The sequence below is a fragment of the Muscardinus avellanarius genome (genome assembly GCF_963383645.1).
Source record: "Muscardinus avellanarius genome assembly, chromosome: 10".
In the NCBI taxonomy this organism is placed as follows: domain Eukaryota; kingdom Metazoa; phylum Chordata; class Mammalia; order Rodentia; family Gliridae; genus Muscardinus; species Muscardinus avellanarius.
Window position 1 is genome coordinate 6360706 of NC_137796.1, and position 22192 is coordinate 6382897.

Genomic DNA, 22192 nt, shown 5'->3' on the forward strand with positions numbered 1-22192 from the left:
GAGGGTTGGGGGCGGGTCACAGAGGCAGACAGGGAGTTTTCAGGAGGGCAAGAGCATACAAAGGAGCCCAAACCATGAGGATGCCCTGCAGATGCGTCGGTGCCCTGCTGAGACCCCCTTCCAGGCTGGAGCACCCTCCCCAGCTGCTATGTGGTGACTGTTGGTGAATGGCTGATGGAGTTTGTGCAGGGATTGGGAGGATCACAGCACATTCTCTTGCCCAAGGAAGGCAATTTTTACAGCGCCCCTGAGGCTCCAGAGCTGCTGGATGGTCTCCAAAACCACCTCTTCCTTTTTTGTTTGTTTGCTTGTTTCTTTTTATGTTTTGTTCTTGTTTTGTTTTGTTTTGTTCTTGCACTGGGGATTGAACTCCGGGGCAAGTGGGGGCATTCCACTGAGCTATATCCCCAGCTTTCTTTGAGGGGGGTCATGCTGGGGACTGAACTCAGGAACATTTCCCCAAAATGAATTCCGAGCTATACCCTGAGCCCTCCAAACTCCAAGCTATGCCCCAAACCCTCCTTTTAACATTTTACTTGGAAGCTGGGTCTTGCTAATTTGCTGAGAGCCTGCCTTGCTAAGTTCCTGAGGCTGGTTTGGAACCTGTGACCCTCTGTTCTCAGCCTCTCAAGTACTGGAATTACAGGTATGCACCAACATGCCCAGTGCTCTTTTAATTTTGAATGTTTCCGTTTTTATTTATTTTTTATTTTTATTTTTCATGGTACTAGAGATTGAATGCCCAGGGGCATTCTACCTCTGAGCTATACCCCCAGCCCTATTTTTTTATTTTGAAACAGGGTCTCACTGAGTTGCAAAGGGCCTCGCTAAGTAGTCGCTGAGGCTGTCCATGCCATGTCTCAGCCTCCTTTCAGTTTTTATTTTGAGATGGGGTTTGGTGAAGTTGCGATGCACCGACCTCAAACTTGCCATCCTCCTGTCTCAGCTTTCCGCAGAGCTGGGATTTCAGGTGTGCGCCACGGCGTGCTTGGCTTAAGCCACTTTTCCTTGTTTTATTTTCTGCTCTCGTCTGCATCTCTCCCTCAATCCCCTGCTGGTTTCCCTGCAAACTTTCCTTTGTTAAGTGACATGAACACAAATCCCGCTCTAAGGCTCCACTGCCAGGGACCCTGATCTAGAACAAACAGCCCAACATGGCTGGAGACTGGCTGTGCGGGCTGACCTCCAGGGAAGCCAGCTGGGCCTGCCGAGCACTCATCAGAGAGGAATCTGGAAGGGCCCAGGGCTCAGAAGCCGCTGTCCCGCTGAGGTCCAGTGGCCTGACTTTAGACTCAGAGGCCTTGGGCGTGGCTCTCTTTCAGGCTGACCCCCTCCCGGCCAGCTGTGGACTCCAAGGATTTTGGCCTCGGTCTCTCATCCTCCTCCAGAGCAATGCCTCCACTATCCAGCTGAACAGCAGCTCCCTGCAGACCTGGGGCCAGGTTGTCCGGATCCGAGCCACAGGTGGGGAGCCGGCCTTCCACCTCCCGTCGGAGACCCGAGATAAATGCCATGGCCCGAAAGCATGGCCATGGCTTAGCTTGGGGGCTTCATATTTCCCCTTTGGGGAAATATGAAGCTTTAACAACAAAGAATCAGATTATTATTCTTTGCAGAAGGAATCCTTTGATTCTCTGTTTCCTGTGGTGGCCCATGATCACCCACGACAGGATAAACTGGGGTACTGGTTACACGGAGCCTCCAGGGGCCACCCCAGGCCTTTGGAATTGAGTTTAGGCCAAGGGCGGGCTGTAATTGATTACAAGTCTCCATTGCCCAGCTCTGGCAGGCAGACGATCTTTGACTGTAGGAGGTGATGTGGGATGTTGCTGCAGGTGGGCTAGGGTCTTCACAGTGCTGGGGGGCTGGGGTGGGTGGGATGGGGGGGATTTGCATGGGATCAGCCTGCTTCCTGGTGCTGCTTTAGGATTCCTTGAGCAAGATATTGCTTCCCAATGTAGGTGGCCCGTGTGAGATCCCTGTGAGGAAGTTATTATTAATTATTGGCCCCATTCTACAGATGCTAAATGAACCCTCAAAAAGGTCAAGTCCAAGGTCACCTGCCTGGTAAATGGCAGAACAGGAATTTTAGCTTAGATCTGCCTGATTCTCTTCCTCTATTTCTGTCCAGTTTCTCTTCCCTTCCCTTCCCTTCCCTTCGCTTGCCTGCCTCCCTCTCTCCCTCTCCCCCTCCCTCTCCCCCCCCTCTCTCTCGTACTGAGATTAAATCCAGAGGCATTCTTCCTCTGGGGTACACCAAAGCCTTTTCCAATATTTTATTATTTGTTTATTTTAATTTTAGTGGTACTGGGGATGGAACCCAGGGCCTTCTACCCCCAGGATACATTCCTAGACCTATTTAACATTTTGTTTGGAAACAGGGTCTCACTAAGTTGCTGAGTTCCTGAGAGCCTCACTAAGTAGCTGAGGCTGGCTTCAAACCTGCGAGACCCTCCTGTTTCAGCCTTCCAAGTGGCATACGCCACCACGTCCGGCTTCTTTCTCTCTCTCTCTCTCTCTCTTTTTTTTTTTTTTTTTGTGGTACTGGGGGTAGAACCCAGGGGCTTTTCTACCTCTGGGCTATACTCCAACACCTATTTTATACTGTATTTGGAAACAGGCTCTCACCAAGTTGCTGAGAGCCTCACTAAGTAGCTGAGGCTGGCTTTGAACTTGTGTGATCCTCCTGTCTCAGCCTCCCAAGCACTGGAATTACAAGTGTGATTATTTTATTTTGAAACTGGGTTTCACTAAGTTGCTGAGGGTCTAAGTTGCTACGGCTGACCTTAGAGTTACAGTCTTTCTGTGACCCTCCTGTCTCTACCTCCCATGTACTGGAATCAGAGGTATATACCACCATGCCTGGCTTTTCTGCCCAGTTTCTCAAAGGGCCCCTGCACCAGGGAGAATTGTTAGATATGAATACTTGGGAGCCTGTCCCAGAATCTCCAGAGCGGTCTGGGACTGCAGGCCTGGAGAGGGGCTCTGCAATCTTCATGTTGAACAAGCTCTCTGGGTGACAGGGAAGCATCATGGAGTCCCACAACCCACACAGCCCCCTCAGCACCTCCTGTCTTCTCTCTCAGCGCTGACCGGGCAGGCCTACGGAGACGACACCTATGTGGTCAGCACTCTACTTCCCCCTGAGGTGCCCACCTGCACCACTGTCCCAGAGGAGGGCACCGTGCTGACTTGTTTTGACATTGTCTGCACTGCCTCCCAGGCCCCCAGCCTCCTGGAGTACTGCTTCTGTCTGGAATCAGGTACTGGCTGAGGGCTTGGCTCCTCCCCTCAGCTCCCAGGCTCAGCCTCTCCAAGAAGGGGGACCCTCGCTCTCTGGGAGCTGCAAAGAATGTGGCTATAAATGAGGGAGGTTGGCAGAATGATGGATCCCCTAAACCTTGACGTCCACCCCAGGGCATTGATCCGTCCATCACACCAGAGAGTCCTGAGAAGAAGGTCCCAGCAGACCTCCTAGCAACCACGCAGCAACCTCCTAGCAACCACAGAGGTCAAAATGACCTCCATCCTAGCATAAGAAATTAGCATTGAAAGGCTGAGATGGGCAGGGAGTCCCAGAAGTATGACCCTAGCTGGACACCACACACTGGGATCTGGGAGTAGCTGTAACCCTAAAACCCTGGAGCTCAGGAAGACGGAGGGGTTCTAGAACCGCCAGGTCACTTGCTCCAAGCAGGGAGGGAGTGGGTGATGTCACGGGGCAAGCTGAGCTGAAAGAACATTTCTGCAAAGGTTTCCAGGTGACAGACATTAAAGGTCCCATCCACATTTTATAAAACCCTGCGCTGTCACCCATAACAGCCCACAGCCCAGGACAGCAGTGGGTGCCGGCTGGAGAGATGGGGCATTCCACATTCCACGGATTAGTCCTTGGAGGGCTCTCCGCCTCTTCCCAATGGCTGTGGATGTTCTGTGATCCTCACATGAGCCCTAAGAGCATTCTATCTGGATTGAAACTTTCCTTCAAACCTGAGCACCGCAAGTTTTGCTGGGATGCCCCCTGATATCCAACATGAGACACCACAGTGTACAAACACTAACCTTAGCTAGGGCAAGGTGGGCGCAAGCTCTCCTGAAGCCCCGGGGGCTATTGTTTTCAAGGATTACCTGCCACAGAGTCAAGAAAACATGGGGCTCTGACTGCGTGTGAGCCTAAAAGGCAAAATGCCAAGCAAAGTTGAATAGATTTTATTTCCAACCTGCATCTTCCTCGCAATGTGAGGGGCCCTGACAGCCGCTCTAATCCAAGTGATTTTTCCCTTAGTAATCTCCCTCCACCCTACAAGTGGGCAAGAAGGCAGGGAGGTGTGACCGTATAAAAACACATGTCTCATTGCAAGCCAATAACTTCATGACTGTCTGCACACTATACACCATTGGTGGTTGCCAGTGATGAGTGGGACACGTCTAAGGAGAGAAAGGTGGTTCACTCATTTCTACAACAAACATGCATTGAATGCCAGCCTCTGTTTTTGGAGCTAGATATAAAAAATATAGAAAGTCCTTGACCTCAGGGTGTTCAGGATCTAGTGGCAGGGACAACTGGTAAACCAAGGCGTATACGGCAAGGGTGTGTTTGAGACAGAGCTGCCGGGCAGGGGCCTTGTAAAGGACATGCCCTTTGAGGGACCTGGCTGTGTTTTGAGCTAAGTTTCCAGCTGTTCTTTTTTTCTTCATCTTCCTGCTCACTTTCCCCTCCCCCATTTCTTTTGATTTTCTTCTATTGGTAATTTGGTTTATTACTTTGAATTTTTATTTAAAAAAAAGTATAAATGGGGGATTTTTTCCCCCTGCAACTTTGAATAGATTTTAGAAAAACATTTCCAAAGTTAAAATGACCCACAGTTACTCAGAGAGGACAATGGATTGGTAAACATGGCTGTCCCCTCCCAGAGTGCCTGCTACATCATCAGGAGCTGAGGGTTTTGAGTTCTTGTGATGGGTGGGTTGCAGCTTCCCTGGGGACTGGAGATGCATCCCCATGATTGTTCAAATTCCATTCTGCCAGGTTCCTGCCTGCACTGTGGCCCTGAGCCGGTCCTCTCATCTGTGTATCTACCACTCGGAAGAGAAAACAATGACTTCCTGCAGACAGTGGTCATCTCTGTCACCAATCAGGCAGGGGACAGACAGGAGACCCGTGCGGTGGTCAAGGTGGGTGGGGGTGGAGGTCACTGTTTTTTTAAGAGAATTTCTCTGCCCATCTGAACCTCACCACAAGGATGGCAGGGTGGAAGGCAGCTGAGGGCATGGCCTCAGGCATCATTCACTCATTCCTTCAACCAGTATTTACAGAGCATCCATTAGGAGCCATGCCCTGAGGATGCAGCCCTGCACACATGGCAGTGGTTTCTACCTGTGCAGATCTTATGAATTAGAGGCCAAAAAAGGGGTAGAGTCCTAAGAGCAGAAGAAAGGAACAGAAGGGTCTTTCTGGGACCCAGGTATGAGTAAGGCCAACACCATCAAAGAGCTCAGAGGAAGGAGGACCAAGGTCAGCCAATAAACTGGGTGTACTGGCACAGTCCTGTAATCCCAGAACTTGGGAGGCCGAGACAGGAAGATCACAGGTTCAAGGACAGCCTCGGCAACTTAGGGAGACTCTCCGCAACCTAGCAAGACTCAATTTCAAAATAGAAAAATAAAAAAGGGCTGAGGATGTAGCTAGGAGATAGAATGCCCCTGGGTTTGATCCCGGGTACCAAATATAAAAAAATAAAAACCAAGAAAAAGTTCCAGGGTCAGAAGCCAGGGGGAGATGGTAGGAGGAACTGAGACGAGATGAAGAGGGAGTTGAGGTGAAGGGATATATTGCCCCAGATTTCCATCAACTGCCTTCACCCTAGGGAAGCATCTGAGAGCCCCCATGCCAGGCCTCCTCTGGGTCACACACAAAGACCCCTGACTTCAGGTCCTGGGTTCCTGAACAAGGACCGCAGAGCCCATTTCCGATGTCCCTGTCAGGTGGGACTCGGCGACCCACGTGTTGAGGATGTGGCGTTCCCGACTGCTGTGTTGGAGAGCCTCGCTGCCACCCTGCAAGGCGAGCACGCCCCCGAGCGGCTTCTCCAGCTGGCCAAGTCCATGTCCTCGGTGCTCAGCGAGGAGGACCAAGGCCGGGGCTCCGGGCAGCTGCTGAGAACAGACTCCAGGCAGAAGGTGCGTGAGGCGGCCCCTCTGAGACCCTCCGGCGGGCCCCTGGGCGCGGTGCACAGCCACTCGGCCAGCGGAGAGGCCTCTAGTGTCTCCATCAGTCGTGGCACCTCCTGCTCAGGTCCTTCCGGTGAGGGACATCAAGTAGAGAAATCCCTTCCTTGCTTGTAGTCACAGAGCCACGGGCCTCTGCAACTGCAAGGGGGTTTAGAGAGCATCACGTCAGTCCCTCCCTATTAAAGATGACAAAATCCGCCGGGCGTGGTGGCACAGGCTTGCGATACTAGTGCTTGAGAGGCTGAGACAGGAGGATTGCGCAGGTTGGAAGCCAGCCTCAGCTACTTAGTGAGACCCTGTTTCCATATAAAAATATATAATAGATCAGGGAATGTAGCTAGGAGATAGAAAGCCCCTGGGTTTCATCCCCAGTACCACTAAACAAACAAACAAACAAACAAACAAACAAACAAACAAACAAAGACAAAATCAAGGCCCAGAAGAGAAAAGACTTGGCCGGGGCCAGGCAAACCTAAGCAGGGCTGCGGACCTCGGAGGCTCTGGGGAGAAACTATTTCCTGGCCTTTTCCACCTTCTAGAGGCCCTGCATCCTTGACTCCTGGCCCGTTACTTCATCTTCAAAGCCCTCGCTACCCTCCTTTCTCTCCCCTCACCTCTGCCTCCTTCAGACATCTCTTTGAAATGCCTTTGTAAAGACATCGGTTCCGTGTGCTGACCCAGGGTAATCTCCCATCCCAAGATCCTTAACCGAATCACATGTCCAGAGTGCGCTTGTCAGTGCGTCTCTGCCACGCAAGGCGGTGTGTCCACAGGTTACAGAGACTGAGGTGTGGACATCATTGGGGGGCACTCTTCTTTCTGCCCTAGCCACACATCCTATGAGGATGCAGGTTGATGGGGCTTTGAAGAACCCACTGGCCCCAGATCTTCCTGAAATGTCTGTTTCCATGGAGCTTCTAGAATTGAATTTCCTCTCCTTGCCCATGTCCCCCATTCCAAGGTCAGAGAGCAGGTGCTGAGGTTGCTGTCCATGGTCACCACCAGCCTGGAGGACATGCAGAGGGTGCAGAGACTGGCTGAAGTGCTGAGAGAGGTGACCCAGCACAGCCAGGAGCTCACTCCCTTGGCCCAGGTGAGACGTGTCCACCTGGCGAGCCAGGCCAGGGTTGGAACACACACCTCCGCGGTGGGTGGGTGACAACCCAGCCGGGCATAGGTCAAGGGGTCCCCCAGGTGTGGGACTCTCCTGGGGCTGCCATCCTTTCCCCAAGGGCCCTGTTGGCGGTGCGGGGAAGGCGCCCCTCCAGCACTGGGTGGGGTGGTGCCTACTCCCACCTCCTGGGTAGCAACTCAAGGGAGGGACTAAGTGGCTTCCATCTTTGGGTACCAAGGTGTGTTCCAGATGAGCCGGCTGCTGACCACCCCAGCCCCACCTCAAGGCACACCAGCCTACCATCCAGCTGCTGGCTCCTGTGTTAGCCCGAGGGCCTTCCCTGACCCCCAGAACCCTTCCCTGACCCACAGACCCTTCCTTGACTCCAGAATCCTTCCCTGACCCCCAGGACCCTTCCCACCTGCCCATATGACAGGGAACTCACAGTGCTCAGTGGCTAATGGGCTAGTGGACAGACCCCAGCTCCCTCGCCCCTCTTGCTGGGTGACTCCCAGGCAGGAATGGCCCCAGGTGGTGAGCTTGGTCTCACCTCCTGTACTAGGTTCTGACCCTTCCCAGTCTCACTCCATTTTTTTGTTTCCTGGGATCTTCTCCAAATGAATGACTTGCTTTCAAGTGTTTGCCTCAGGATCTGCTTCTTGGTGTTTGACTCAAGTCAAAGCACCATGGTCCCAGGGGTAGGGCAGCCACGGGTTAAAAAGGAAGCCATGCCAGGCGTGGTGCTGAACACTTGTAATCCCAGTCCTTGGGAGGCTGAACAGGAGGATCCGCGCTCCCAGCCAGCCTCAGCTACTTAGTGAGGCCCTCCTCAACTTAGTGAGACCTTGTTTCAAAATAAAGAATGAAACATCAGGGTCGAGTGTAGCTTGAAGGTGGAATGCCCCTGGGTTCCATCCCAGCACCACTAACTAACTAAATAAATAAACAAACAAACAAACAAATAAATAAATATAAAAAGGAAGGCATGAAAACCTGCCCTGGCTCTGCCCCACACACTGCAGAAGGGGCCGTTCCCCAGCTCCTCCAGGCTGAAGCCACGGCTGCTCTCTATTTCAGGGCCATGCGCTATTGCTTTGACACCTTCCATGTACACACCCATTTGCTCAGCCATCTGTTTTATGTGCACACATGTGTCTATGTACCTATAGTACTCATCCATTCAACAGATGCTTCCTGATGTGCCAGGTACTGAACTCATTGAGGATTCTGCAGCAAGTCTCACACATGTACTCTGCCCTCCTGGCACTTTCAGATTATTAGGGCAGCCAGACATTAAACAAATAATTTTAGAAATCCATATATAATTACAAAATTGTAATAAGTGCTATGTCTATCCATTCATTTATTCTCCATCCATACATTTACTCACCCACCTACACCAGCCCACCCATGTGTCTATCCATCCACTCATCCATCCATTCTTCCTCCATCCTTCCATCTGTCCATCCATCCATCCATCTGTCCATATGTCCATCCATCCATTCTCCAACTATCTATTCATCCATCCATCCATTCATCTGTCCATCCATCCATCTTCTATCCATCTATCCATCCATCCATTCATCCTCCATCCTTCCATCTGTCCATCTGTCTGTTCATCCATTTTTTCTCCATCTATCCATCAATCCATCAATCCATCCATCCATCCATCCACCCATCCATCCATGCATATACCCATTCTCGATTATCCATCCATCCATCGATCCATCTTCCACCCATCTATCCCATTTTCTATCATCCATCCATCCCTCCAATCAGCAAATGTTTCTGAATACCTTCTATGCCTGGGCCATGTGTAAGGCAGTCTGGGAGGACTCCGCAGCTTCCCAGGCTACTTCCTGGAGGAACTTCGAGCCTTAAAAGGAGGGAGCACCTGGCCTGAAGTCAGGAACACTGTCAGCTGTGTGACGGGCCCGTCCTGGCTCTTCCTGGTTTATGCCCCTGCCTTGCTCTGCACCGATGCCCCTCCTCTGTCCCTGGAATGGCACAGGTCTGTCTCAGGCAGGGGCTTATGCTGCTTTTTTCTTTGGGTTAACCCAGCGGGAGGCCAGCCAGGCTCTGCAACATGCCAGCAAGGCCCTATTGACAGTGAGGGCCAAGGCCCACCCTGAGGACCACAGGCGCCAGGCAGCCACCAGGGACCTGCTTCAGGCTGCAGGCAGCGTGCTGGAAGCTTCCCTGAGCGATGGACCAGAGGAGCCCAGAGAGGCCAATGGCAGCCAGGTGGGTGTCCTGGGCCAGACGCGGAGCTCACACCTGCTGCGTGGCCAGTTCATACTGGCATTTCTAGATGATCTTCCTCCCCATCATATGGACGAGAAAGCCAAGGCACAGAGATTAGCGTTTCTTAAGGATGCCAAAGGTTCCAGAGGGCAGCACCTTGGGCAGGCGGTGTGGTGCAGTAGGCACCTGCCTCGTCCCAGACCAGTCGCCAGCTAGAGAGTCCATAGATTCCCCTTGGGAGGTCGGTAAGTCCTGGCTCATTTAGCCAAGAACACAGCACGTTTTTATGAGTCGGTCACTCAAAATAAAAGCAAGATGGTGATGCGTGCCTCACCCTGGCCCCCGAGGACAAGAGGTGCAGCCCCTCGGGGCAGCACGAGGAGAGCCGATCCACCGTCCACATCCCTGTCACGTGCTTACACCCAGACCACACTCATGCACTCCTCCTCACACACAAACACACTCAAATATACACTCACACCCACAAACACCAACATTCTCACACACACACACACTCTCAGAGGCACCCGAACACTTACACCGTCACACCCTCACACAAACACGCACTTACACTCACATGCCCTCACATGTGGAAACACAGCTACACACTCACAGACTCTTACATGTGGTTGTAGTCACACACAACATCACCTGTGTGTACTCACCAACACTTACACACATACACTCAGACTCACACTTATATTCACTAAAACATTCACGTTCACTACACTTATACACACACACTCTATCTCTTTCTGTATCTGTCTGTCTGTCTCTGTCTTTCACTCACTCCTTACAAGCATCCGGCTCCTCTAAGACCCTCCCTCCAGGATGCGTCTCATCTGGGGGCTTGGATGGGTAGGGAGCGGAGCCCCAGCCAGGCGACGGCGGGGAACAGCCTTGCCTGCAGCCCCCCACTCGTCCTGGAGTGAGACCTGGGTCAGTGTGGTTGCTGCAGCACAGAGGGCCACACAGCGTGAGAGTGAGTACAAGGACCCTGGAAGCAGACGATTCCCGCGAGCCGCTGCTCTTCTCCCTCACGTTTCTCCATCCCAAGTCGGGCATCTAGGACCTTCATAAGTGCCTGCTCTCACCGTGACAGCCTTTTCCCATGATGCCCTTGTCCTCTCCTGGTGCTTGCTGAAGGTCCCACACTGGCCCGATGACAATCGTCACAGGACGACGGTCCACAGTGGTATCCCCTGCTTCCCTTCCCAGATAGCCACAGTGTCCCGGCTGCTCGGGGTTGTGGAGCATGTGCAGACAGCCCTCCTGCTGGGGACGCTGCCCGGGGGCCTTCCAGCCACCCTGGCCACCCCATCCATCTCCGTGTACACCAACAGGTAACCAGCGGCGGCACTGTCGGTCCCCAAGATGCCCTAACCTCGCTCCTGCCACACCTACATCCCAAGACCTGGCCCAGGACACTGACACTGAGGGTTGGAGGAGTGTGGGGCTTAGACCTGGGGGGGGGGTGTCTCCATCTAGAGAAGGGCCCCCGCGGCGGTAGACATTTGTACAGGACAGAGACATCAAACCTGGCTTTAGAGCCGCCTGTGAATCCTGCAGAACATCTATCAGAGCCGCACAGCACGGGGCTGGACCAGCCCACTACCGCCCACGTCCCTGCCAGGGTGCATGGCCAGACTGTTGCTTGAGGGCCCACAAGGATTCAAGACACACTTCCCCGGGGAGTCTCCCCAGGGAGGGCTGGTCTCTCCCCAGCACCGACCCCGCGCCAGGGTGCCTCCTCGCTTCTCTTCCCCCACCTGCACCCCACCAAACTCCAGGTCTCACTCCACACGCCACAGTTGCCCTGGGCGACTTTGATCCCAAGAGCACTTTCCCAAAGCAGCATCCAGGTCAGAGCTTGGATTTGAAACCAGGTCCCCGGTCTAATCAGATGGGACAAGGTGAAAGGCCAAAATAGACAGAGGGAAGAACCTGAGACCTGGACAGTCAAGGCAGGGAGGGAGATAAACATAAGAAGATATCTACATCTAAGCACATTTATTTATTCAATAAAAATATTTGCCATGAGCCGGGCGTGGTGGCGCATGCTCGTAATCTCAACATTCAGGAGGCTGAGACAGGAGGATCACAGTTTGGGGACAGCCTCAGCTACTTAGTGAGGTCCTTTGCAACTCAGTGAGATCCTGTTTCAAAATAAAGAATAAAAAAAAATAGGGCTGGGGGTATAGCTCGGAGGTGGAATGCCCCTGGGTACCATCCCCAGTACTGCCAAAAAAAAAAAAAAATTTTGCTGTGCACCCGTTAAGTGCCAGACGCTGTTCTAGCGCCTGGGGAAGATGCTGGCCCTGTCCTCCCAGAGCCTCTAGGTCACCTGAGGACCAGACATACAGAACCTTCGGAAGGTACCAAAACACAGCTGGCCGCTCCGGCAGTGAAGCCGGGGCTGCTGTCGTGCAGGAGGGGCAGGGGTCTTTCTCCAGCACTGACTTTCTTCCCCCACTCTGTTTTTACCCTGTGGCCAGAATCCAGCCTCGGCGCTGGCCACGATCCTCTGTGCACGTTGCTGCTGCTAACTCTGCAACTTTCACCCTGCCTGCCGGAGCCTCCCTCTGCGACGTGGACGACAGTCAGGAGCCCGTGGACATAAGGGTAACGGCGGCCACAACCTCCCCCGGATCAGCCCTTCACAGCTTACAAAGCGCTTCAGCCCTGAGGACTACGGAGCAGCATCCTGCCCGTTTTATAGATGAGGTTCTATGACTCGCCAAACCACCGCTCTGGACCACAAATCCTTCCTCTTGGCCACGGGTTGCAAGACTTCTCCAGCAGCCCTGGCCCCATTAGTCATTGGAAAGACCAGTCCTCAGGCTTAGTCCCTTAACTAGGAACTGGCGAGTCCAGAGCTCTTCCCCTCCCCAGGGCCTCAGCTGATTGCAGATGCTTTGATCTAATGAGAGTGGACCGACATCTCTTAGACGCTGCTGTTATCCCTGGGTAACCACGGGTACTGAATATCAACTTTATGAATGCTCAAGACACATATATTAAATGGCCTAGTGTTTGCATATAACCTACATACATTTAATCATCTCAAGATTTCCTGTTAATATTCAATACAAGTTGTATGTAAATAGTTGTTGGACTGCATTATTTGACCCCAAAATGTCTACACACGTTCAGTATAGCTAAAGATTTCTTTAGAACATTTTTGATCCATGTATTATATGACCCCAAAATGTCTGCACATGTTCAGTATAGCTATAGTTTACTTTAGAATATATATATATATATATATATATATATATATATATATATATTTATATCTTGGTGGTACTAGTGATTGAACCCAGGGGCATTCTACCTCCAAGCTACACCTCCTTTATTTTGAAACAGGGTCTCACTAAGTTGCAGAGGGCCTCACTAAGTAGCTGAGGCTGGCCGTGAACCCGGATCCTCCTATCTCAGCCTCCCAAGTACTGGGATTACAAGCGTGCATCACCACGCCCAGCATTCCTTATAATATTTCTGACCCATGATTGGCTACATCCACAGAAGCAAGCCTGATAATACAGTGGCCTGAAGGGAAGAGTTAGATGGTTTTATATTCCAGTAATTGCTTAATCAAAGCAAGTCTGGTTTGGCTTCTCCAAGGCCAGCCCTCTGAGAAACACCCTGAAAACCAGAGGCAGCTGAAGGCGGGGTCCCCATCCACCTATCACACTGTCCTCCCAGGACCTCACCTTTCACCTAGGGACCTGCTCCCTCGCGGCCCTTAGGTGTCTTGGCCAATGCCCCCTGCTCTGGGTTTCAGATGATGAGTTTCCGGAAGAGCCCCTTCCCAGCCCAAAGTCGCTTTGACGTCAGCGGAACCGTCGGCGGCCTCCGTCTGACCAGCTCGAGTGGACGGCTCATCCCCGTAAAGAACCTGTCAGAGAATATCGAGGTAGAAGTTGGGGTGTTGCCAAAAGCCAGATGGCATGCTGTCTTCTTTTTCAACTTGGTTGGGACCAAGAGTTGGCGGGTTATGCAAACAATGGTTAAAGAAGATAATTATTAGCCGGGTGTAGTGGCGTATTCCTAGAATCCCATTACTTGGGAGGCCAAGATGGGAGGATTGCAGGTTTGAGGACAATCTCAGCAACATAGTAAGACCCTCAGCAACTTAGAGAGACCCTTCTTCAAAATTTTATTTATTTATTTAATTTATTATTTTTGCAGTACTAGGGATAGAACCCAGGGACATTCTACCTCCAACCTACACCTCCGGCCCTATTTTTTATTCTTTATTTTGAAACAAGTTCTCACTAAGTTGCGGAGGGCCCAAGTAGCTGAGGCTGGCTGTGAACCTGCGATCCTCCTGTCTCAGCCTCCCAAGTGCTGGGATTACAAGTGTGCGCCACTACACCCGGCTTGCTTCAAATTTTAAAAAGGGCTGGGAGTATAGCTCAGAGAATGCTTCTGAATTCAATCCCCAGCACCAAAAATAAAAGGAAATTATTTAAAATGACCCTTACCCCACCTTAACTTAAACTATAAATGTATGACCATTTAAGAAAATTTCCTGGTTACGTGAATCCATTGATTGGAATTTTAATCGTCTCCATAGTAGAAACCACCCCTGTAATGTATCCCCTAAAATGTCTAGTTAGATATTTTTTTCTTTGCGGGTCTGGGGATGGAACCCAGGAGCATTCTGCTTCCAAGCTACACCCCCTGCCCTATTATCGTCCCCTAAGACTCCGACCTGCAGGGGCTTAGAGAACGACACAGACACCTCTTCAGTTGAAACATGAATTCTTCTTTAATGGATCCTTAATTCTTCTTTTAATATGTCTCAATATGTCTGCTAATATGTCTCACAATGCATACAACAAGCACAATATATATCAGCATCATAATCCCTCCCTCTATTCCCTACTGATAAGTAAAATAAAAAATTAAATGCGAGTAAAATAAAAATAAGTGAGTACGGCGGAGTGTGAAAAACACGAGAGAGGTCCGGTACACGTGGCATGTAAAGTTTTAATGGCACGGCTCTCCCGGGGATCAGGGCGAGGCACCATGGGGCCCGCACGCCTGTCCAAAGCTAGAGGACGCGGGCTCTCCTTTTAAAGGCATGCATCTCGCGAGATGGAGGTTTACTCGCGGGAATGCCCAATTCTCGCGGGGGTTTCAGCCCTTCCCTTGCCCTGCAGAGGTCATGTGACACAAAGTCACATGAGTGCAGGACCCAACTTAACATTCCGGCCTTTTGATGGTAGGGATAATGGATGCCGATTGGACCCTCTAGCTTCTTCCTGCTGTCAAGGGGCGTCGTCAGGGGCCCCAGGCCGGGAGGAGTCGGGAGTTCAGTCCCCCAGAAGGGGGTGCAGGTGGGTGCATAGCTGCAGTGCGAATTGGAGGTTACCCTGGACAGCTTAGTGCTGTGCGCTTGAGGAGGCTTGAATAGGCAAGGGCTATTAAAGAAAAAAACAAATCATGAGATTGAGCAGGCGACCAAAAAGGAGACTGGCTTACTCAGTACCTGGAGAGCTACCCTGAGCTGGCAAAGAGGATGGAGGTTGAGGGATCCAGGAGCCATCAGTCTTCAGCCAGGCTGAGTAGGGCCAGCGGCGGGGCCTGGTCTGGAAAGGTGCTCCCCCTGTGTTGAGGCACCTGGGGCTCACCCTTTTCCAAGGGCACTGTTCCAGTGGCCCTCCTGGCCACACGCCGAGCAGTCTGATTGGTAGGCGTGGCTTTGCCCCACTTGAGGCAGGCTCCTGGAGGTAGTTGTTGTTGCAGTCCTCCACACCTAGGTGGCGCTCCAGGGGGCTGAGCCGCCACCGCCAGCCAAAGGGCAGCTACCAGGGATCTGCTTTTTGGCAAAGTCGGAGTGTATGCTCCATTTCTGCCTGTTTCTCTCTGGAATTAAAACTTAGATGCTATGTTAAGGTTCTGTCAGCTGTGACGGACCTATACTCACAAAGAGCGCGTCCCGGGGCTGGTGTCCGGCAAGAATGGCAACGCAGACTCCCCACGGGCAGAGGGTGTCGCCCCAGCCCCGGCGTTTCCCACAGCACCTAGGGCGCGCCCACGCGGGCCGCCCAGCAAAATTGCAGTCTGGCGCGGGCCAAGATGGCGACTGTGACATCACCAGGCAGTGACTACGCGCCATCACAAAATGGCAGCTGGCGGGAAAATAAATGGAAGCTGATGGGGGAGAGCATTTGGAAGGATACCAGACCGCTTATAAAAGTTCCTAACTATTCCTGGGCCACCGCAACCCATTTCCCAACTCGTATCAAGGCAGACAGGCTCTCAGGGCATCTGCTAGTATAAAGGTTCGACTCCCCATAATTGGTTCGCGGGCGGAAACGAAGAACAGGAAATGGGCGTCCCCGATTTCCCTGCTCAATCGTTCGGAAACAGAGGTTAAGAGATAGGGAAGAACGTCTTCATTCCTTCTCAAAACCGGAGGATGACCTGGTCATCCACAGCGTGGTCCCAGTGGACCGGGGGACAATGGGTCACCAAGCGCTTGGATTTTTAGGTCCCAGTGGACCGGGAGACCCAAGTCCGGAACCCGCTAACCAAGGGAAGGAGGCAGTTTACCGGAGTGAAGTGTTGCCAGCCAGCGCTGGCTGCGACAGAAGCGCTGAGAAGCTGCTGGGAGCGTGGTGGAGCCGGGGCGCGTGGATGCCGGTGGCTGGTGTGGACGGCACTGGCGGCTGGCGCAGGTGGGATCAGTGGGGGTGCGCAGGCGGCATGGCTTGCCGGGCCCGCGGCGTGGAGACAAAATGGCTTCCAGGCACATGCCAGACGCTGAGGCTGGGCCCCGAGGAGCACCGCCAGTGAGCCTGGCTCGGGGCGGGTGGGGCAAACCGGCCAGAGGTCCCGGCGGTGACCGGAGAACCAAGCTGGAACGGTGCTTTAGGAGGTACAAGCGGCAGGCAGAGGTCCTGGCCCGCGCAGGTGGTTGGCAGGCAGAGCAAGTGCCAAGCTGCCTGGCTCGGGCCGGAAAGATGGCCGCCGACTCCTAGGATTGGTTAGGAGTGGAAAGGGGGAGGGATTAAAGATTGTGAGGCCTCCAGTGAGGCCATGAGGTGGGAGGGGTTAAAGATGGCGAGGCCTCCAGTGAGGCCATGAGGTGGGAGGGGTTAAGGATGGCGAGGCCTCCAGTGAGGCCATGAGGTGGGAGGGGTTAAGGATGGCGAAGCCTCCAGTGAGGCCATGAGGTGGGAGGGGTTAAAGATGGCGAGGCCTCCAGTGAGGCCATGAGGTGGGAGGGGTTAAGGATGGCGAGGCCTCCAGTGAGGCCATGAGGTGGGAGGGGTTAAGGATGGCGAGGCCTCCAGTGAGGCCATGAGGTGGGAGGGGTTAAAGATGGTGGGGCCAAGATGGCGGTCCCCCAGTGATTCCATGTGTCCAAGATGGCGGGCCAAAGCTGGCGACCCCCCCCCAGTAATTCCATGTGGCTGCTTACCGGAATGGCCAGGCCCAGGCAGCAGGGGTGGGCAGGCACAGGGTGAAGGGCGCCAGGGCGCGAGTCCGAGTGGAGGAACCAGCTGGAGCGCGGGCTGGACTTGGCGGGCTGGGGGCTGTTTAGCAGAGTGGCGGCCGCCTAGATGGAGGAGGCAGGCGGCCCCGGCAGGCGGGTCTAAGCAATGCCAGGCGCGGAGAAGACATAGGTGCACGGCGTGGCGCAGTCCGCGGGCGGCGCGGTCCCATTCCAGCGGCGGGCGGCGTGGGCAGGCGGGAACGGCGGTTTTAGGAGGTCCAAGCGGCAGGCAGAGGTCCTGGCCCGTGCAGGAGGTAGTCCACGCAGGCACGGGGCGGCAGCGGCGGCAGTGGTGGGAGCAACGCCTGCAAGCGGAGCGCTGGTGTGGGACCTCGCAGTCAGCTGCTGGCGGGTCGGAGAGTCCGGGGCTCAAAAAGAGAGTAAAAATAAAAAGAGAAAAAAGGAAAAAAACGAAAAAAAAAGAAAAAATGGGGAGGGACCCAAGAGTTCTCCCGGTTCGGCACCAAATGATAAGTAAAATAAAAAATTAAATGCGAGTAAAATAAAAATAAGTGAGTACGGCGGAGTGTGAAAAACACGAGAGAGGTCCGGTACACGTGGCATGTAAAGTTTTAATGGCACGGCTCTCCCGGGGATCAGGGCGAGGCACCATGGGGCCCGCACGCCTGTCCAAAGCTAGAGGACGCGGGCTCTCCTTTTAAAGGCATGCATCTCGCGAGATGGAGGTTTACTCGCGGGAATGCCCAATTCTCGCGGGGGTTTCAGCCCTTCCCTTGCCCTGCAGAGGTCATGTGACACAAAGTCACATGAGTGCAGGACCCAACTTAACACCTACCAACCCCAAGCTTTCCACAGCTAGGGCATGCACATTTCTGACTCTCTCATAGGCAGGCTGGTGGTAGCACGAGGTGCTGCGTCACTGATCATTCTGCAGGCACGTAGCATGGCACACTGCGCATGCTCAAGGAGACGTCCATCTTGTGAGTCTCATGACTTGGCTGCAAGCCTAGGCGCCATCTTGAGTCCACGCTGGCAACAAGCCTGGGTGCCATCTCGGTCCAGCCGAGTGGGCCCCGACACCCTATTTTTTTAATTCTTTATTTTAAAACAAGGGTCTAAGTTGCGGAGGACCTCACTAAGTAGCTGAGGCTGTCTGCGAACTGAGACCCTCTGGTCTCAGCCTCCCAGGTGCTGGGATTACAAGCATGTGCCACCACGCCTAGCTTAGATTTTCTTTTAAGTTAAGCAAAAACAGAAACACCATGGTGCAATGCCAGTTCAGATTCCTTCAGAATTCTAATGATTTTTTCCTAGCCATCTACAATTTTCCTACCAGTGACTAAACCACGTCTTCAATGCCTGGAGCCTGTAAGTTACCAGGGACCTGCGGATGTAGCTGAGTTGAGGATCCTGAGAGAAGAGGTGCTCCTGAATTACCTGCTGGGCCCAGTGGGATCACGAGGGGCCTCAGAGAGGGAGCAGAGGGGGCGTTGACTAGGGAGAGAAACAGGTGATTTGATGAAGCAAGAGGCTGGAGCCAAGGACTGAGGCGGCTCCCAGAAACTGGAACCCCAAGGAAGAGGATTCTCCCCTGGAGCCTCTGGGGGAACCAGCCCAGCCAACTCTAGCCCAGTGAAACTGATTTTGGACTTGGCCTCCAGGCACTGTATTGTTTCCTGCCACCCAGTTTGTGGTCATTGGCTGTAGACACTGTTATGCCAGTCCGTTATCCGCCGATGACCACCAGGCGTTCCCATGCAAGAGGGATTTATCCAAGCTCAAGCTTGGTCTCTCCATGCGGGTCACGGAGGAGAGCCCTTTGCCCCCCAAGAACAAAGCTAATATCCCCTAAGAAAGGCCGTCCGACCCACCTTTGCATTGCTGACGCCCCCCCTCCCATTGGCTTAGCTTTTGTGCCTTGGGAAGCTTATCTCCGGAATGTTCAGGATGGGTGGGGGTCTCTAACTCCAGGCAGAATGACCTTGCCTGGGATACCTGTGAATTCCAGACCCAGATATCTGCTAAGGGAAGATCGGATTAGCGCAGTGAGCAGCTTCTTTCCTGGGAATAGGGCAAAGGTTACAGGGGAACAGAAACTTAATTTTGGACAGAAACTTAGGTCTACTCTACTTAAACCTTTAACTGAAGCCTGTCATGGCGTCACCTTGGTCTTTCATCACCACCGGAGAGCCAGGCATGATGGCGCATGCCTGTAATTCCAGTATTTGGGAGGCTGAAACAGCAGGGTGCAGGTTCGAGGACAGCCTCAGCAAATAGTGAGACTCTCGGCAAACCTAGCAAGACCTTGTTTCAAAATAAAAAAGTAGGGCTAGGGGTGTAGTTCGGAGGGAGAATGACCCTGGATTCAGTCCCCAGGATCAATAGTGGGCCTGAAATGACCCGGCTGACACTTCCTTCGGGGCACACACTTGCCTTGTTTCTGATGGCAGATCCTGCTGCCCCGGCTCTCTGAAGGACACAACGAGCCGACCATGTGGCACCTGACCGGCCGCGAAGCTCTGTGGGTAAATGTGACCACGAGGGAGGCAGCCCTGGGGGTCCAGCTGCACTGGAGACCCCGCGTCCCGCTCACGCTCAGCCTGGGCTATGGCTATCGGCCCAACGACACCAGCCACGACTCCCAAACCCACCTGCCGCCAGCAGCTGCCACAGGTAGCCCTGCCCCCTGGGCTGCTTCTCTTTTGTTTATTTATTTTTAAATAAATTTTAATTGATGCACTGTAGTCTTAATAGGATCTTAATGGGATAGAAAATTTGTAGAGATAGACATGTATACATCACCCAATCAGCCCTTACCCAATCCCTAGCCCCTTCCCTCCTCCTCCCTCCTACCCAAGCTTGGCTTCCTGATTGAATTGGCTTTGATATGTTTAAGTACATCATGTGCTGTAAAGAGTTTCCCTCTTCCCCCTTCTCATCCCCTCAGGTCACCTTCATTGCTCCTCTACAGGGTCCCTTCTTCATCCAGGGTTCCTCCTGTTCCCATTTCTCCCTAGTTTTCACACATTAGGGAAAGCATCTGATTTCTTATTTTTGTGGCATTTCACTGTAAATGTCATAATTTTGTTCTCCTTTATGGCTGGGCAAAATTCCATTGCGTGCACATCCCATAGTTTTGAAGTCCACTCATCTGTTGAAGGACATCTTAGTGGGTTCCACAGTTTGGCAATGGTGAACTGTGCAGCTGTGAACATGGTTGTCCATGCATTAGTTTGGTACTTTGGTTTTCATTCTTTCTGGTAGACACCCAGCGGTGGTGTTGCTGGGTCATATGGTAAGTCCGTCTTCCTTCCTCTGAGGATCTTCCATACTGTTTTCCAAAGTGGTAGCACCAACTTGCAATCCCACCAACAATGTTTAAGAGCTTCTATTTCTCCACATCCAATCAATTTCAGTTTCTTTCTTCCTTGGAAGTCCTTCTGTTAATTTTCACACTTATTCCCACTTATTTTTATTAATTTTCACTGGTGCATGGTAACTGCACATGAGACTGAGGTTTACGGTGATACATTCATGCACACACATCACATTACTTAGTCTGTTTTGTTCTCTATATTGCCCTGGGATGTTTCTTGAGCTGCTTTGGGGCTGGAGTGGGGATGTGAATCTTCATACTTGAGGATTAGCCGGGCGTGGTGGTGCACACCTGTCATCCCAGTACTTGGGAGGCTGAGACAGGAGGGTCGCAGGTTCCAGGCCAGCCTCAGCAATTGAGTGAAGTCCTTAGCGACTTAGTGAAACCCTGTTTCAAAATAAACAAATTAAAAAAATAAAACAGGGCTTGAGGGATATAACTCAGAGGCAGAATGCCCCTGGGTTCACACACACACACACACACACACACACACACACACACACACACTTATAAAACAAGACATAGGGAAGGAAAGAAGAAAAAAATACTTTTATTTGCTAACATTAGGTGAGCGCGTATTAAAAGCCCTGACACACTTACGGAACCGACCTCCTCGCCATCAGGTGACAGTGACAGCTGTCACCCCGTGGGGAGAGACTACTGAAATCTTCACTTTCCAAATGAGAACAGAGCAGTTAAGTAACTGGCTTGAGATCAAACAGCTGATGAAGAACAGAATCAGCGTATGAGCCCCGGTCTCTCTGCTGTGCTCTGCACGACCGGCTGCCCCTTTGTACCCTGTTCCCGAGAAGTGAGGGTGCCCCTGGACAATGCAGGGACTCGGGTGAGCTTCCATCCACGCCACCTCTGTGCCCCTCTCCCACAGGGTCAGCGCCTGTCTGGGTGGGCTTTGGGCTGACCAGCCCCCTTTCCTGCAGATGAGCCGACCACGTGGATCCTGGGCCCAGAGGACCTGCCCTTTGGGGAAGGCGTCTACTATTTGACGGTGCTTCCCGACTCTGAGCTGGAGCCTGAGCCCGGCAGGGACCTCACAGTTGGTATCAGCACTTTCCTGGCCCAGTGTGTGTTCTGGGATGAAGTCCAGGGAACCTGGGACAGCTCGGGGTGCCAGGTAAGGAGAGGGAGGCCAAGAAGCAGCGGGCGCCCTGGGAGGGCGTGTCAGCCCCCCACCCCACCCCCCCGCGCAGGCTTCTATTGATGTCTCTGTGCACTGTCCTGTGTCCCCAGCCACAGGGCCTCTGGATAATCCATTCCCTGTGCCCAGCATGTCCCCGGGCCCTAGCTTAAGCCAAGCTTCCTCGAGAAAACTGTTCCTGACCCTGACTAGGTCCTGATGCTGATTACAAGAGGAGGTCAACAAGTCAGATTTCCAGGGTATACTCCAGGACGATACCACAGTGCTGAGCAGAGCTCAGCTGACCTTTACCTAGGAAGAGCTCACCTGCTTGTTCCTATGGGAACAAATGACCACTGAAGCACAGCGATTCAGGAAGTCCCTCGACTGTGGGTTGCTGGGGAGGCCAAGGTGTCACTTCTCAGGAAAAGATTTCATAGCCCTGTATCCTAATCTCCAAGGCAGTCATTGTTCCCATGCTGCAGATGATAAATCAAAGCTTCTGGAAACTTGGCTGACTTTGCCCCAAATCCCACACCTAATATGTGGCGGAGCTGAGACTGGAAGCCAGGTGTGTCTGTGCAGAGGGTGCCTGAGGCTGCTCGAAGCAGGGCTTCCCAG

At 52.8% G+C, this 22192-nt stretch overlaps 1 protein-coding gene across 1 annotated transcript in view; it reads left to right on the plus strand.

Moving 5' to 3' along the window:
• Window positions 1-22192, plus strand: part of PKD1L3 (polycystin 1 like 3, transient receptor potential channel interacting) — a gene marked incomplete at both ends in the record, with an annotated part of 90450 nt that overhangs the window by 33733 nt on the left and 34525 nt on the right. Inside the window, 11 exons of the mRNA XM_080703463.1 lie at window positions 1323-1464; window positions 3087-3263; window positions 5030-5175; window positions 5986-6180; window positions 7193-7324; window positions 9407-9589; window positions 10808-10932; window positions 12085-12211; window positions 13374-13505; window positions 19511-19733; window positions 21375-21568. Coding sequence (XP_080559589.1) covers window positions 1323-1464; window positions 3087-3263; window positions 5030-5175; window positions 5986-6180; window positions 7193-7324; window positions 9407-9589; window positions 10808-10932; window positions 12085-12211; window positions 13374-13505; window positions 19511-19733; window positions 21375-21568 — 1776 coding nt within the window. The remainder of the gene's footprint in view (window positions 1-1322; window positions 1465-3086; window positions 3264-5029; window positions 5176-5985; window positions 6181-7192; window positions 7325-9406; window positions 9590-10807; window positions 10933-12084; window positions 12212-13373; window positions 13506-19510; window positions 19734-21374; window positions 21569-22192) is intronic.